This window comes from Pan troglodytes, chromosome 1, assembly GCF_028858775.2.
Source record: "Pan troglodytes isolate AG18354 chromosome 1, NHGRI_mPanTro3-v2.0_pri, whole genome shotgun sequence".
In the NCBI taxonomy this organism is placed as follows: domain Eukaryota; kingdom Metazoa; phylum Chordata; class Mammalia; order Primates; family Hominidae; genus Pan; species Pan troglodytes.
Window position 1 is genome coordinate 121,643,577 of NC_072398.2, and position 16,188 is coordinate 121,659,764.

At 39.9% G+C, this 16,188-nt stretch overlaps 2 protein-coding genes and 1 pseudogene across 8 annotated transcripts in view; 2 read left to right on the forward strand and 1 right to left on the reverse strand.

Annotated features, from left to right (window-relative positions):
- Positions 1 to 9,599, forward strand: part of LOC457090 (sortilin 1 pseudogene) — a 64,050-nt pseudogene extending 54,451 nt beyond the window's left edge. The window contains exons 9-13 of the transcript NR_190214.1: positions 623 to 703; positions 2,134 to 2,205; positions 2,343 to 2,411; positions 5,532 to 5,708; positions 9,513 to 9,599. The product of NR_190214.1 is annotated as a sortilin 1 pseudogene (transcript). The remainder of the gene's footprint in view (positions 1 to 622; positions 704 to 2,133; positions 2,206 to 2,342; positions 2,412 to 5,531; positions 5,709 to 9,512) is intronic.
- Positions 1 to 16,188, reverse strand: part of GSTM2 (glutathione S-transferase mu 2) — a 295,697-nt gene that overhangs the window by 116,638 nt on the left and 162,871 nt on the right. The gene's annotated exons all lie outside the window — the stretch shown is intronic.
- Positions 12,546 to 16,188, forward strand: part of LOC129137372 (notch homolog 2 N-terminal-like protein A) — a 41,174-nt gene continuing 37,531 nt past the window's right edge. For all 5 annotated transcript variants that reach the window (XR_010159108.1, XR_010159109.1, XM_054668635.2 and 2 more), the window contains exons 1-2: positions 12,546 to 12,569; positions 14,748 to 14,860. Coding sequence is in view for 3 of the 5 variants with exons in the window: in XM_054668635.2 (XP_054524610.1) it covers positions 12,546 to 12,569; positions 14,748 to 14,860 (137 nt within the window). In the remaining 2 variants the exon portion in view is untranslated. The remainder of the gene's footprint in view (positions 12,570 to 14,747; positions 14,861 to 16,188) is intronic.

Sequence of the window (16,188 nt, forward strand, 5' to 3'; positions counted from 1 at the left end):
TGACTCCGATAGGATCAGATTCATCATTGGACCCCCAGACCTCTCACCCAGGACCCCAAGTGTGCACCTTTGAAGCCATTGTCTTCACTCCTGACTGATAGATCGGGGAGACGCTAACACATGGGTTTATCATTTTTGCTTCCCATGGGGCATCTTTAATTGCTCTTGAGCAATGAAACTGTATTGATATTACTCTCTGTCAGCCATTGTAAGTTCAAGGTCCCAGAGGAAGGCTTGGGTCACCCAGAAATCCCGTTAATCTGAAATCAGATTTATAAGCCGTATACCCTGCATCTTGAAACCCTCCTGCTCTTTTCAGGACCCTGTTTATAATTTTTAATATGCTAACATAATGAAGGGCTCTTTGCTTGGAAGAGTAATACTTTTAGCAGGTTGCTTTATTTACCAAGGCCAGCTTAATTCTTAGCTTATAAGAATCAGTTCTTACGTGTTTATTACAGATATTTCTTAAGAAGCAGAGTTGAGCCTTCATCATAAATAACTGTTAAAGTAAGGATCAGAATTAGCATGTGCACCTTGACATCACCATACCAGGATACTGCTCAATGTTGTGATGGTTGTATTGACTAATAGAACCTGTCTTTCTCTGACATTTTTGTAGAGACTTAAGAAACAATGAAATTTCATGGGCCATAGAAGATGCTAGTGAAGCCTTTGCTGGACTCACAAGTCTCACTAAACTGTATGTATTATAATATTTATGTATGTCTACATAGGCATGTTTTCAAGAACCGGCTGTAAATATGATTGAATTATGTTTATTTCATATGGCTACAAAGTCTGAGCTTTCTGACACTCTGGGAGCTCTGTGGGGTTTCTTTGTTTGTTTGTTTGTTCGTTTTTTTGAGACTGAGTCTCACTCTGTATCCCAGGCTGGGATGCAGTGGCGTGATCTCGGCTCACTACAACCTCTGCCTCCTAGGTCCTGGTTCAAGCAATTCTCCTGCCTCAGCCTCCTGAGTAGCTTGGATTACAAGCGCATGCCACCATGCCCAGCTAATTTTTGTATTTTTAGTAGAGACAGGGTTTCACCATCTTGGCCAGGCTGGTCTTGAACTCCTGACCTCGTGATCTGCCTGCTTCAGCCTCCCAAAGTGCCCAGATTATAGGTATGAGCCACTGAACTTGGCTGGTTTTTTTCTTTTCTTTTCTTTTTTTTGAGACAGGGTCTTGCTCTGTCACCCAGGCTGGAGTGCTGTGGTGCAATCACAGCTCACAGCAGCTTCAACCTCCTAGGCTCAAGTGATCTCCCACCTTGGCCTCCTAAGGAGCTAGGACTAAAGGTGTGTATCACCATGCCTAGCTAATTAAAATTTTTTTTTGTAGAGACAGAGTCTCACTATATTGCCCAGGCTGGTGTTGAACTCCTGGGCTCAAGTGATCCTCCCACCTTGGCCTCCCAAAGTGCTGGGATTATAGGCATGAGCCCCCATGCCCAGCTAGTTTTTTTGTTTTTGTGTTTTTTTGTTGTTGTTGTCGGGGCACTTTTTATTGAAAAAGCATTCCTGTGGACACTTAAAGAGAAGTTATTTATGGAAGTAGAATTTCTATTCAAGTAAAAGGAATGCATTGAGAAAGTAGAGTAATGTGTTGGTAATCTGTTTAATTTGTAGTTTGTTTAATTGTAGGAGATTTATGAGTAATTTATCTAGCAGAAGTAGAGCATTCTCTCACATAAGATTTTAGATCTTTTCCCATGAGAAGAATTTCTCCAAAGGTTCACACTTGTCTGAATTTCTTTCATCTGACAATCTTTTGCTCTGAATGGAGACATGAGGAATATAATGAATTTAACATCTGAAAATTACCAGTTTATCAGTGGTCAAGATGGTTGTTCACCTCATTGAGCTTTAACATCTTGATAGACACTTTTATGCTATGTTTTGCATTGATTAATAATTAAATTTCATAACTTTCTTAAAAATGCACGTTCTCATCAAATTGTACACATTAAATATGTGTAGTTTTTAGTATATCAATTGTACCTCAGTAAAGCTGTTAAGTATATAAAAAAGTACGCTAGGCTTATTTTCACTTTTTATAGGTAAATGTTTAATGAATTTAATTTTGTTTAGTGGAGAGCTTTCTTAGAAAGATCTGTTTATATTTCAGAATCTTACAAGGAAACCAGATTAAGTCAATTACAAAGAAAGCATTCATTGGTCTTGAATCCCTTGAGCATCTGTAAGTATTTTGCATACATTTTGCTTACTCTATAAATAATCTTTGCTATTAGCAGAGGTTTTCATGACCATGTAAAGTGTTTATGTAACTTGATATAGAAATGGTGACTGATAATGTTTCATTTCTCTTTATTTCAGAGATTTGAACAATAATGCTATAATGTCTATCCAAGAAAATGCTTTTTCTCAGACTCATTTAAAAGAACTGTAAGTAACTTGTCTTTTTAAAATCACCAGTTGGATCATTGTTCCTGCTTGTTGTGCTTAAAGTGTGATGGGAGTGACCCAAGTTATTTCCAAAAGCACACAGTTCAGGCAGGAAAAAAGAAAGTATTAATACTCAGTTATTTAAGCGGCTGGAGGTAATTTTAAAATAGCCAACATTGAAAAACCCAGAGTGTGTGGCACCAAGACCTTCTGTTTTGCCTGTTCTACCAATGCTTATAATTAGGAGACCTCAGCACTGCTCCTTATGCTTTATGTATACCCTACTGTTCCTTTTTGGATTATCAGAAACATGTGTTACCAGTTCTTAACACCTTGTGTGGGTTACAATAAAGGTATTATGTGATTTTGTTTTATAGTTTCCGAGGTGATTTAACAGTTAGTATAATTGTCAGAGACGGTTCTCTAACCTGTTCAAACTACTAAAATGTCAAAATAGACAAGTGTGTGTATGTATCATTTTATACCCTTTTTCATTGATGAGTTTTAAAAATTGTTCTTACTGGTTTCGAGATTTCCCTAGGGGATTGGAGGTTAGTTGGGCATTGGTATTATTTATATTTATATATTTTTATATTTTTTTGGAGACAGTCTTACTCTATCCCCTAGGCTGGAGTGCAGTGGTGCGATCTTGGCCCACTGCAACCTCTGCCTCCTGGGTTCAAGCAGTTCTCACCTCAGCCTCCTGAGTAGCTGGGATTACAGGCGCCTGCCACCACACCCGGCTAATGTTTGTATTTTTAGTAGAGACAGGGTTTCGCCATGTTGGCCAGCTGGTCTCGAACTCCTGACCTCAGGTGATCTGTCTTCTTCAGCCTCCCAAAGTGTTGGGATTACAGGCGTGAGCCACCGGTCCCGCCTGGTATTATTTTTAAACTCTATTGATTCAAATATGCAGTCAGGGGTAAGAACCACTAGATTATAGAAATTATTTTGCCTTGCCTGGGAAGCTACTCAAAGGATACTCTGTGGAGCAGAACTGGTTGATGAGAAGATAAGGATAGAAATGCAGAATAAGCCTTTAGAAACTTTTAGAACAATTTGACATTACTGTGACACTTTTGTTGTAGTTTATAAAAGTATTAGTCTGCAGTGGATTGGAAATTTAAAAGACTAGTCCTTACCATGGATAATTTGAGATGCACTGGAAATGTGTGAGTTTTCAAACTGCCTAGGTTCAAATCCTTACTCCATTCCTTACAACTGTGTGATAATGGGCAAACTGTTAGCCTACGACTCAGTTTCTGTTCCCCGAATGGGAATAGCACCTCCCTCAGGGTTATGTGAAGATAAAGTGAGATAACTTGTTTACTCAAATATTTATTCATAATCTGCTATGTAGGATACTGTTCTGGATGATGAAAACATTAGTGCACAAGACAGAGTCTCTGTACTCATAGCATATTACAGTAAATCCTAGTGAGGAAGATAAATAATAGACCAGTAGATATATAATATCTCATCAGGTAACAACTGAAGAAAAAAAAAACTAAGTCAAAGGTATGAAGAGTGGTGGGGATTGCTATTTTAGATAAAGCAGTGAGGGGAAACTCTTTTGAAGATACAGCATTTGAACCAGGACCTTAATGAAATGGCAAACCATGTGAACACTGGGTGAATGGCTTTCCAGGCACAAGGAGTAGGAAGTAAAATGAGTTTAGAGAGTTAAGCAGAGTAGAATAATTAAATATCTACAATTTTTTTGATATTAATCATCTTATTTCTCATTAGTTGTTCTCTTCATTTGTTCCAGTGTTTTTTTTTTAATTTAAATTTTTTTTTGAGATGCAATCTCGCTCTTGCCCAGGCAGGAGTCCAGTGGTGCCATCTCAGCTCACTGCAACCTCTGCCTCCCGTGTTCAAGTGATTCTCCTGCCTCAGCCCCCTGAGTAGCTGGGACTACAGGCGCCCCCCACCACGCCCGGTTAATTTTTTTGTATTTTTAGTAGAGATGAGGTTTCACTGTGTTAGCCAGGATGGTCTCAATCTCCTGACTGCGCCGCCCGCCTCGGCCTCCCAAAGTGCTGGGATTACAGGCATGAGCCACCGCGCCTGGCCTGTCAAGATATTTTTTTTTTTTTTACCCCAAACTGCTTTGTTCTAACCTACCTTTTTTGTTGTTCTTGAAAAGCATATCGAATTTACAGTTTTAATAGGTCCAACAATAAAATTATGTTCATATTTTTCTTTTTAAAGAGAGAGTTAGGAGGCAGATCATAATAGACCACGAGGAATTAGGATTTTTGCTTTCTTGTATGCATTAGGAAACTGGAGGGTTTTGAGAAAATGCTCAGCACAGAGCTTGGCACAGAGTAGAAGCTGAGTAATGTTAACAATAAAAACTAAAATTAAAATGTTATGAAAATCATCATTAGTTATTTTCTGCCAGATTTTTAAAGTAGATATTTTGATCTGTTGAGATATTTTGAGTTATTTCTCATAGGCTTAGTTTAATTATAAGTTGTGACTTACTACAAATTAGTATACTCTGCCCCCCTCCTTTTTTTTTTTGCCAGTGATAACCTGAGAGCTGGCAAGAAAGTTTTAACTGTTACAAGAACTCAGTTTAACATAAAATTTAAACAGTAGGTCAAAGCAAATATTGCAGTCTCAATCTTCAGAGAGTCATTTAGTAATTTGAGAGTTGTCACAAAGATTCTTTGCTTAACCAACCCATAGGCAAGCCCTTAAACCTTCTCCTAGGCCTAGCTGTGTAAAATCCAATTTTAGCACAAACCCTGTAAAACCAGTTTAGCAAGAACTCTTCCTCATTGTAGACCATTCCCAGGTGATGTCTGATCACCCTGGCCTGTCTTCAGCAAGAATCCTGTTAGGGTTTAGCCAGAGTCTTCCTTACTCTGGATGTTATTTTTTAGTAATTTCACATCCACTGAGTGGGATGAAAGCAAACCCACCTTGCTCCTTGGCTATACTTGCCCTTGCTGTTTCCCTACTGTCTCTCCCTCACTGAGTCGAACGCAGTCTCTCTCCCCAGCTGCAACATCACATTGCCGTGGTCCCTATATCTATTGAGATGATCCTGAATAATGTCTACCTTACCATGCTTTAACAAGTATCACTGAGTAATTTTTTATTTAACAGTTACGGTGCTGTGACTCCGATAGGATCAGATTCATCATTGGACCCCCAGACCTCTCACCCAGGACCCCAAGTGTGCACCTTTGAAGCCATTGTCTTCACTCCTGACTGATAGATCGGGGATCCAATGGTGAGTCAGACTAACGAACCATTGCTCCGGACAAACATCTGTTGAAGCTGGTAAGGAAAGATTTCGATTCTCAAGATTGTGAATATGTTCTCTGGAGTTGGGCTAGAGGCCAGACTTCTTTTGAAAGGTACCTCCTGGGCTTGAAGGTCTTCTTCCTGGCTCTCTTTCCTGAGTGGGGTTTATTCCCTGACTCCCTGGACTAAAAGTCCTTGGAACTCTGTGAGGCTACTCTGTTGTCTCTAATGGATCCTACTTCTCCCATGGCAATTTCTCTGGCATCTGAATCCCCTCTGTTTGAGCCCCTGCTAACTATATTGCTCCACTACTGGTTCTGTCCACCTCCTCCTTGTTGGACCTTTATTGGCCTGTTTGGAATACTTAAGATCTCCCCAGACCGCATCCTGTAAGCTGTCTTTTTTCCCATTGCTACTGCTCCTTATTCCTCCTCTTACCACCTTTAATGTTCCTTCCAGTTCCCTTGAGCCCTTTGATATGACTCCCTTCAAATTCTTACATCCTCCATCCATCTGTCCACCCACTGCTAGACTTTTTCCTTCTCATTCTGGACTCTTTGTCACTGGGACTGTAGGCCCCCCACCCTTCCTGGGGATCTCTCAGGGGACTTGGGGACTCCCAAAAGTAATGACTTGGGTTGAAAAGGAAAAAAAACAATTGGAAATAGACTAAGTATTTTATCTACACTCAGATGGGCTTTGGAGATATCCAGACAGCCCCTAGATGTCTCTTCAGCCTCCATAAGATTACACATCATGGCAAAATAAAAGTTTTTTTTTTTGAGATGGAGTCTCCCTCTGTCACATAGGCTGGAGTGCAGTGGCACGATCTCAGCTCACTGCAGCCTCTGCCTTCCAGGTTCAAGCAGTTCTGCCTCAGCCTCCTGAATAGCTGGGATTACAGGCGCCCACCACCACACCCAGCTAATTTTTGTATCTTTAGAAAAGAGGAGTGACCTCGTCCAATTTATGTTTTCTTAGGTATAATATAAGCTGGACTCAAAAGACCTGGGCTCATATCCTAACTCTACCATTTATTTTAGACGTGATACTGAATGCCTCCAAAATCTCAGTTTCCATTTCTAGAAAATGGAATTGAAAATGCCTACCTCAACCGGGCGCGGTGGCTCATGTCTGTAATCCCAGTACTTTGGGAGGCCGAGGCGGGCAGATCACGAGGTCATGAGTTCGAGACCAGCCTGGCCAATATGGTGAAACCCTGTCTCTACTAAAAATACAAAAATTAACCAGGCGTGGTGGCATGTGCCTGTAATCCCAGCTACTCAGGTGGCTGAGGCAGGAGAATTGCTTGAACCCGGGAGGTGGAGGTTGCGGTGAGCTGAGATCTCACCACTGCACTCCAGCCTGGGTGACAGAGCAAGACTCTGTCTCAAAAAATAAATAAATAAATAAATAAAGTATTTAGCCCAGTGCCTGGCCACAGACAAAACTTAATTCACAGTAGCTTCCTTCACTTCTATGTCTTTTGCTTCTTTCCACTCTTCATATACTAACCAAATCCTGACCACAAGTACTTAACAGAGTATACGGTATTCTCTCAACAAATGTGTGGCTAGATTATACTAAAATATTGCTAGTGGTTGTCTTTGAGTAGTGAGGATTTGAGGAGCTTTCTCTCCCTCTTGGTTTAGTGGTACTTTCTAATTTTCTACTATAATTATATAACTTTAATGGAAAGTATTTTAAATTTTATATGCAAGTTTTTCATACACCTCCTATTATTGATGCAAAGCCTTGTGGGGAATACCAAAAAGTATAGAGAGATTTTAATAAATGTTGACCTAAAAAGTATTATAAATATGACTTTTAAAGTAACCAAAAGCAACCAACAATTCTCAGTAAAAAAGTTGCATTAGAGCCAGGTGTGGTGGCTCATGCCTGTAATCCCAGATACTCAGAAAGCTCAGGTGGGAGGATCCTCTGAGTCCAGGAGTTAGAGACCAGTCTGGGCAACACAGCAAGTTCCTGTCTCACAACACAGTTGCATTAAAGTTCCTGCAATAGCAGTTTGTTCAAACCAACTGTTAGAGAAAAAATTACTCAATGAAACTTGTTAAAGCATTATAAAAGCATAGTAATCTTTGCCAGTGCCCCTCTTGTTTAATAACAATATGTCAACTTTGAACAGTTGAACAATGTAAGTCAATTTTTTTCATTCTTAAAATTGAAACTTTTCCAGGCGTGGTGGCTCACGCCTGTAATCCCAGCACTCTGGGAGGCCAAGGTAGGTGGATCACGAGGTCAAGAGATCAAGACCATCCTGGCCAATATGGTGAAACCCCGTCTCTACTAAAAATACAAAAATTAGCTGGGCATGGTGGCACGCACCTGTAGTCCCAGCTACTTGGGAGGCTGAGGCAGGAGAATCGCTTGAACCCGGGAGGCAGAGGTTGCAGTGGGCCAAGATTGCGCCACTGCACTCCAGCCTGGGCAACAGAGCGAGACTCTGTCTCAAAAAAAAAAAGAGTTAAAATTGAAATTTCTGTGGAATCAGATCTTAGATACTTTATGCCAAACATTAAACTTGATAAGGATTTGATCATGCACATAAAGCAAGTTCTCAAAATCATTTACTTTCCCTGCTTCTAAGTGGATGGGACATTTAAGGGGTCATTGAGAGAAAATACTGATTTTTCAGATATGTTTTACAGGGTTATAAACCACAAATACTTTTTCAGTGCTCTTAGTTTAGATTGCATTACATATTGCATGGTGTTGAAGTGGGTTTTCTTTTTGTTTTGTTTTTGGGAGACAGTCTCACTCTGTTGCCCAGGCTGATGTGCAGTGGCGTGATCTCGGCTCACTGCAACTTCTGCCTCCCGGGTTCAAGCAGTTCTCCTGCCTCAGCCTACCAAGTAGCTGGGATTATAGGTGCCATCCACCACGCCCAGCTAATTTTTGTATTTTTAGTAGAGATAGGGTTTCGCCATGTTGGCCAGGCTGGTCTGGAACTCCTGACCACAGGTGATCCGCCCGCCTCTGCCTCCCAAAGTGCTAGGATTACAGGTGTGAGCCACTGAGCCTGGCCTAGTGCTGAAGTGTTTTTAGTGTTGATGAAATAATTTGACGATAATTATATGTTGTCTACAACAAAGATCTCTCAATGCTCCAATATATAGTAAGTGTTTCCCCATACTTTCATGGGAAAAATTTAAACCTCAAAAATTTAAAGGAAGGTACAATTAACACCCCTATACCCTTTATCTAGATTCACCAATTGTTAACTTTTTGCTGAATTTGTTCTATTTCCCTCCCTCCTCCTCTCTCATTTTATCTCTTGCTCTCTCTCCACATACACACAAATATATATATACATATATGCACAGTTTTTTTTGCTGACCATTTAAAAGTTGCAGCCATGATGACACTTCACCTCTAAATATCTCAGCATGTATTTTTTAAGAACAAGTACATTTTCTAACGGAGACATCACCATTACCACACCCAAAGAAATTAACATCGATAAGGTAATATTAACTAATACAGAGTCCATACTCAAATTTCCCCAATGTTAAAAAATGTCATTTGCAGATTTTTTTTTCAATCAAGGATCACACATTTCATTTTATTGTAATGATTCTTTAGTCGTCTTCAAAACAGATCCCTGGCCACCCTTTTTCCCCTCTCTTTTTTTAGTGTCTTTCATGAGGTTGATATATTTAAAGAATTTTGGCTGACAGTCTCAATTTGTTTTCTCATGATTTATGTTAAATGTTTTTGGCAAGAATAATGGATAGGTGTGTGGTAAGGTTTTAATACTGAAGACGTTTAGAATGAAAAGTAAAACAAAGGATGCTTTTCCTCTTTTCTTTCCTGCAGGATTCTGAACACAAGCAGTTTGCTCTGTGACTGCCATTTGAAGTGGCTACTTCAACGGTTGGTTGATAATAACTTTCAACATTCTGTGAATGTAAGCTGTGCACACCCTGAATGGCTAGCAGGGCAAAGCATCCTGAATGTGGATCTGAAAGATTTTGTCTGTGGTTTGTATTTTTGTTTTAAAATTTTATGTATTACACACTTATAATCTTAACAGAATTAAAAAAATTAAATCAGAATGGTTTTCCACTAGGAATTTTGTAATCATACAGTTTTAATTGCCATTAAAAATGATCACAGGCATTTTAATGAATGAAGGCTTTTCTCTTTTAGAGGGACTGTTAACCTTAGGTTAGGTATTTGGTAGTCAGATTCCTGAATCAAGCAATATGAGTTTTTTTATATGAACATTTTTAGTAGATCTTGAAAAGTGCCACCAGGTACTTTCCAAAAAGATAGCACTAGTTTAAAGTTGTCACCAGCAATGTATGAATATACTGATTCTGTGTGTTTCATATTTTTTGTGTGGTTTCATAACATTAAAGTGGCAGAATTTTGTTTTTTCCTTGAGGGGAGAGAGATAGTCATAGACAAGTTGTCCTGATTCTAGCACTTATAATTTCAAATATACTTTTTTTTTTTTTTTTTCTAATGGAGTCTTGCTGCGTCACCCAGGCTGGAGTGCAGTGGTGCCATCTCAGCTCACTGCAACCTCTGCCTCCCGGGTTCAGGCGATTCTCCTGTCTCAGCCTCCTGAGTAGCTGGGATTACAGGCATGTGCCACCATACCTGGCTAATTTTTGTATGTTTAGTAGAGACGGGGTTTTGCCATGTTGGCCAGGCTGGTCTTGAACTCCTGACCTCAGGTGATCTGCCTGCGTCTGCCTCCCAAAGTGCTGGGATTACAGGTGTGAGCCACCGTGCCCAGACAATTTCAAGTATACTTCTATATTATTCTTTCTCAATTTGGAAAATTTTCCTTTACACTTAAATGTCCTTTAGGCCGGGCACTGTGGCTCACACCTGTAATCCCAGCACTTTGGGAGGCTGAGGCAGGTGGGTCATCTGGGGTCTGGAGTTCGAGACCAGCCTGGCCAGCATGGCGAAACCCTGACTCTACTAAAAATACAAAAATTAGCTGGGCGTGGTGGCACACGCCTGTAATCCCAGCTTCTCTGGAGGCTGAGGCGGGAGAATCACTTGAACCGAGAGTTGGAGGTTGCAGTGAGGCAAGATTGTGCCACTGCATTCCAGTCTGGGCAACAGAGTGAGACTCTGTCTCAAAAAAACAATTTTTTTTTCTTTAAAGTGGAATGACTGATTCTTAGCTTTACATAGGAGAACTTTTAGATCAGTGTATCTATGTTGGATATCCCTAGTATCTCTGATCATTTGAGTACCTATATATTGCCAAATCTGTTTTCACAATGTACTTAAAGATGGTTGGAACAGAACACACACTTGGAAGTTCGGGCTCACAAAATACATCCATTGTTTTTTACAAAGTTTAAAGAAGAAAACAGAATCTAGTAAAGGTTAAATTCTGCTGACATTGCCACACATTCCCTTTTTACTTAGTTTTAAATATAGACATACCATATATTTCTTCCTCCCCTTCCACTTAACTGCTTTTATGGCACAATGAAATGTTATCCAGTGGAGATACTGGTTAAGAATTTATATACCTGCTTCTCTCAATCAGTCCAATAACATTATTAATTATGAATCCATATTTTATTAGCCAGTCCTACGCCAATCTTCAGCTGGACATTTGACCTATTTGGATTTTTTCACTACTTCAGGTGAAACCTGTGCACATACAAAATGCTTTCAAATAATTTGTTTTATTAGGTATTCTCTGTGAAATATAAATCATTCATAATCCCCCCATTTTATATTGGCACAGAAAGGATAATGCTTATATATACACATATATTTTTTGAGACAGAGTCTCGCTCTTTTGCCCAGGCTGGAGTGAAGTGGCGTGATCTCGGCTCACTAGCCACCTCTACCCCCCGGGTTCAAGTGATTCTCCTTCCTCAGCTTCTCAAGTAGCTGGGATTACAGGCGGCCGCCACCTCGCCTGGGTAATTTTTGTGTTTTTAGAAGTGACGGGGTTTCGCCGTGTTGGTCAGGCTCGTCTCGAACTCCTGACCTGAGTTGATCCACCCACTTCGACCTCCGAAAGTGCTAGGATTACAGGTGTGAGCCACCGCGCCTGGCCATATACATGTTTATCTATCACATACATATATACAAGGGGTAATAGAAGTAGAACTTGTCTTGAAATCCTAATATAAGGTTTCTGTTTTTCCCCAATAACTGATAATGCTTGAGAAATATATTCTGAGCACACAGGTGACAGTAAGGGCTAGTAGAAAAGTGCTGGATCCTGAAGTCAGGAAACCTGACTTCCAGTCCAGGCTCTGCCACTGACTGACATGTCTTTGAGCAAGTCATTTGAATTTTCTGGGCCTCATTTCCCCCATCTTTAAACAAGGGAATTGGACTGTAGCTCTGTAGTCTCTTTCAACTTTAATATGCCACTTTGTAAACAGAACACACAATTTTATAGTATTTGTTTTAAAATTGAATCTAAAGCAAAAATAAATAACTGACTTGGCTACGGATGCATTTTTTTCCCCTTAGATGATTTTCTCAAGCCACAGATAAGGACACATCCTGAAACCATAATTGCTCTAAGAGGCATGAATGTGACTCTGACGTGCACTGCAGTGAGCAGCAGTGATTCACCCATGTCCACTGTGTGGCGCAAAGACAGTGAAATCCTGTATGACGTGGATACTGAGAATTTTGTTCGTTATTGGCAGCAAGCTGGAGAAGCTCTGGAATATACTAGTATCTTACATCTTTTCAATGTGAATTTCACAGATGAAGGAAAATATCAGTGTATTGTTACTAATCACTTTGGTTCTAATTATTCTCAGAAAGCCAAACTGACTGTAAATGGTAAGGAATTATGCTCCTTGATTTTTTTTAGTTTAGAAGGATTTTTCATGTTCAGTTTTGAACATGTCTGCATCGCCCCACCCACAGGTAACCCCAGAGCCAGAGATGGAGTCTAGGAAGGTTTAGGAGCAATCCCGGCTGAATGCAGATGTATACCCTACGTGGTCATGGAACACGATGTTGTCTTCCTAGAGATGTGACATGCCAGTTTCACCATTAATCCAGGGACAGGACCCTTCATCAGGAAGGGAAGCATCCCAACAAAACCTTACAGCCCTATTAGCTGCCTGTATCTCAGACATCTCCTGTTTTAGGGTATTCTACCTCCTCGTTTTTCAGTTTCGCCAGCAACTGGGCTCTACCAATAGCTTCAAGGAGGGAGAAGCTTCCTGACTCCCAGAACACTAGAAAAGCCTCAAGACAGTAGCCATCAGGACCTAGACACTCCCTTGTGACTGTTTTAAGATCATGGAAAAGGGCTCTTTGGAGATGGCATTGCCTCAGGCCCTGTACCATGTACTTACGTATCAAGATTTAAACAAGGCAGACATACTATAATTAGAGTGCTTGCCACCCTGAAGCTCCTTTTTAGCTTTCAAATGAGACCGTTTTATTAAATGACATAATCACTGTTATTATTAGCACTATCACTGACCTTTTTTTTATTTGAAAAAGGCTTTATAGTGCCCACGTGGCAATGTTAATTTCGTTGTACTTGTTTCAGAGATGATAAATTTGAGACCCCAAAAGGCCCAAAGTCTCTGCTAAGGTTCTGATACAGGCTGTGTTCTCCATTGGATGGCCCCAGAGATATGTTCCCTGAATTTCTAAAGCTACGACCCACAAGACTTCTCCAGGATGAATTTATTCTTTCAGGCCTCCTAGGCATTTAACTCAGGAAGAACCTGGCATGCCTGGGTATTGGTGAGACTGTGGGGAGTCTGTGTTCTTGGGGGAACCTGTCATCTGTCTGTTATCTCTTGGATTGGTTCCCCTACATACTAGTACAAAGTAGGGGTGGGGAGGGGAGGATAACAAAACACTTGAAGGTTTAGCAGAACTGTCTAAAAAGCCCCTAGTCTAGACTCCTCCAACACTTGATTTATTGGTAGGACCACACTGCTCCAGAGCTCAAAATGTTACCAGGAAAAATTTCAAGGTCCAGTTTGATCTTAGACAAGGCTCACAGGCCACCTGTCTTGAAAAGAATATCCTGTTGCCTCTGATGGGGGGGAAGAAAAGGCAGGGAGAGTCAGATTCCCATCCTTCCTACCAAAGTTGGGGCTATATTTAGCTTTGTCTCAAATCAAATTATGGGCTACCGAGTTGTGGAGAGGAACTCTGTCTACAGGCAGCTCACTGGATTCAAGAAATGATAGCACTAACTAGGTGAGCTGTGGGGTCTCAGAAGTGACGCTAGAAAATACGTTCATGTATTTTTAAAATAACTTTTTTCAAAAGTTTATAGCACATTCATTGTAAAAACATTTGAAAAATACAGAAAGTTATATAGATTACTCAGAATACCCAGGGATCTTCAATATTAAAAATGTGTTGCATTTTTTTCCCACTCTTTAAAAAATGCATCTTTTAATCCAAACACCAACTCTTTCTTACACACATGGGTATATTCTTGAGAAATTTCCTTGTTGTTTTAAAAATTATACTTATTGTCAAAAGAACAATTTTTTTGCGTTAGATTTCAGAAGAAAAATATTCACCCATATAACCACTGCTACAGCACAAATGTTTAAATTTCTCCAAATTCCCTTTAGTCATTATCTATATATATTAAATATCTATTTACATAATTACAATTACAGCTTAGGTATATGTTTATATTCTCCTTCTTTCACTTAGTAAATATTTGTCCCTGTTTTTAGGGAAAGTTCATAGTTATTATTCTAATGAGTGTACAATATTTTATAATATTAGTAGGACCATAGATTACTTAAAATATTCTACTATTGCATAGTTATGCTGTTTCTGATATTAGACTGTTATAAATAATGCCTTAATGAAGAGCTTTCTGCCTTTATCATTCTCCTTTTTTGAATTATGCTATGGTTGAATGTATGTATGCCTTCAAAATTCATACATTGGTACTTAATACCGAGTGTTATAGTACTACAGGGTGGGGCCTTTTAGGAATATGTCTTAGGAAGTGATAAGGCATGAACACTCCACTCTCATGAATGGGATTAGTGCTCTTAAAAAAGAGGTTGAAAGGATTGCTCTGGTCCCTTTTGTCCTCTGTCCCTCCAGCCATGTGAGGATACAGCATCTGTGGCAACAAGGAGCCATCTTGGGAGCAGAGAGCAAGCTCTTCCAGACACTGAATCTGCCAGCACCTTGATCTTGGTCCAGCCTTCAGAAGTGTGAGAAATAAATTTCTATTATTTACAAATTACCCAGTCTAAGCTATTTTGCTATAGCAGCAGGAATGGACTAAAGATGATTTTCCTGGGATAAAAGGACTTTCTAATTTTATTATCTTAGCCTCAAAAGCACTAGAAATTCTCCTTTTATTTTTTTCTTATTTAATTTGTAAATAATTGGATAGTTATATTTTAGTTCTATATCTAGCTAGTATACAAATAATGTAACACCATCTCATTTTGCTTTACATTTCTTAGAATACTAGCTAGTAAGGTCTTATTTCATATCCTTTCTTGGAAACCATATGTGTAGTAGCCAGTCTCATGAAATCCTTGTGTTGAGTCACTGTATTAGTCATCTTTTTGCTGAAACAATGCTGCTCAACAAAGAACTCCCCAATCTCAGTATTATACAACACACATCCATTTCTCCCTCAAGGATCTATAGTTTAGGTATGGATTGGTTTAAGTCTGTCATTTTCATGGCAGAGTGCAGGAGTGCAAGAGAGTTGGCAGAGACTCATGATGACTGGTCTCTGCTCAGAACTGGCACAGTCTCGCTTCTGCCATTTTCCGTTCACCAAAGTAAGTAACATGGCCAAGTCCAAAGTCATTGGTGCAGAAAAGTACAGTCTGCCCACAGAGTGCAGGAGGGGAGAGTAATATTTGTGGAACAATAATGCAATCCACCAGTCACTGTATGTGCTGCTTTCTTGCTTTTTGTTAAGCTTTTCTCCTTGTAGATACATGGTAACTTTATTCTTCCTCATCCCATTTTAACTTAGCTATGACTTTTGAACAGTGAAATGTAACTTGTTTCGTTGGCTGAAACGTGAGAGGAAGTCTCATGTGGTCACTTCTGGGAAGAACGCAGACATTTTTAAGAGCTAGTACATAATTGGCCCTTTTCAGTTTCCACTGTTTTATTGATCCTTGAAGATCAATAAGATGAAGCTTTCATCAACCTAAGTCCCTGAGTTACTGTGATGGTCAGAGCCTTCCTGCTAACCCTAATTGAACATGTAGAATGAGCAAGAAATTCATTTTTGTTGTATTAAGTTACTGAGATTTGGAGATTATTTATTACTGGAGCATAATCTAGCCTATCCTAACACATTGCTTTTTATTTCCATTTTGCAACCAAGTATTGTTATGTGTGTGTCTGCTCTCAGTTTTTTGGCTTAGAACTCAAATAACCGGCCGGGCGCGGTGGCTCACGCCTGTAATCCCAGCACTTTGGGAGGCCGAGGCGGGCGGATCACGAGGTCAGCAGATCGAGACCATCCTGGCTAACACGGTGAAACCCCGTCTCTACTAAAAATACAAAA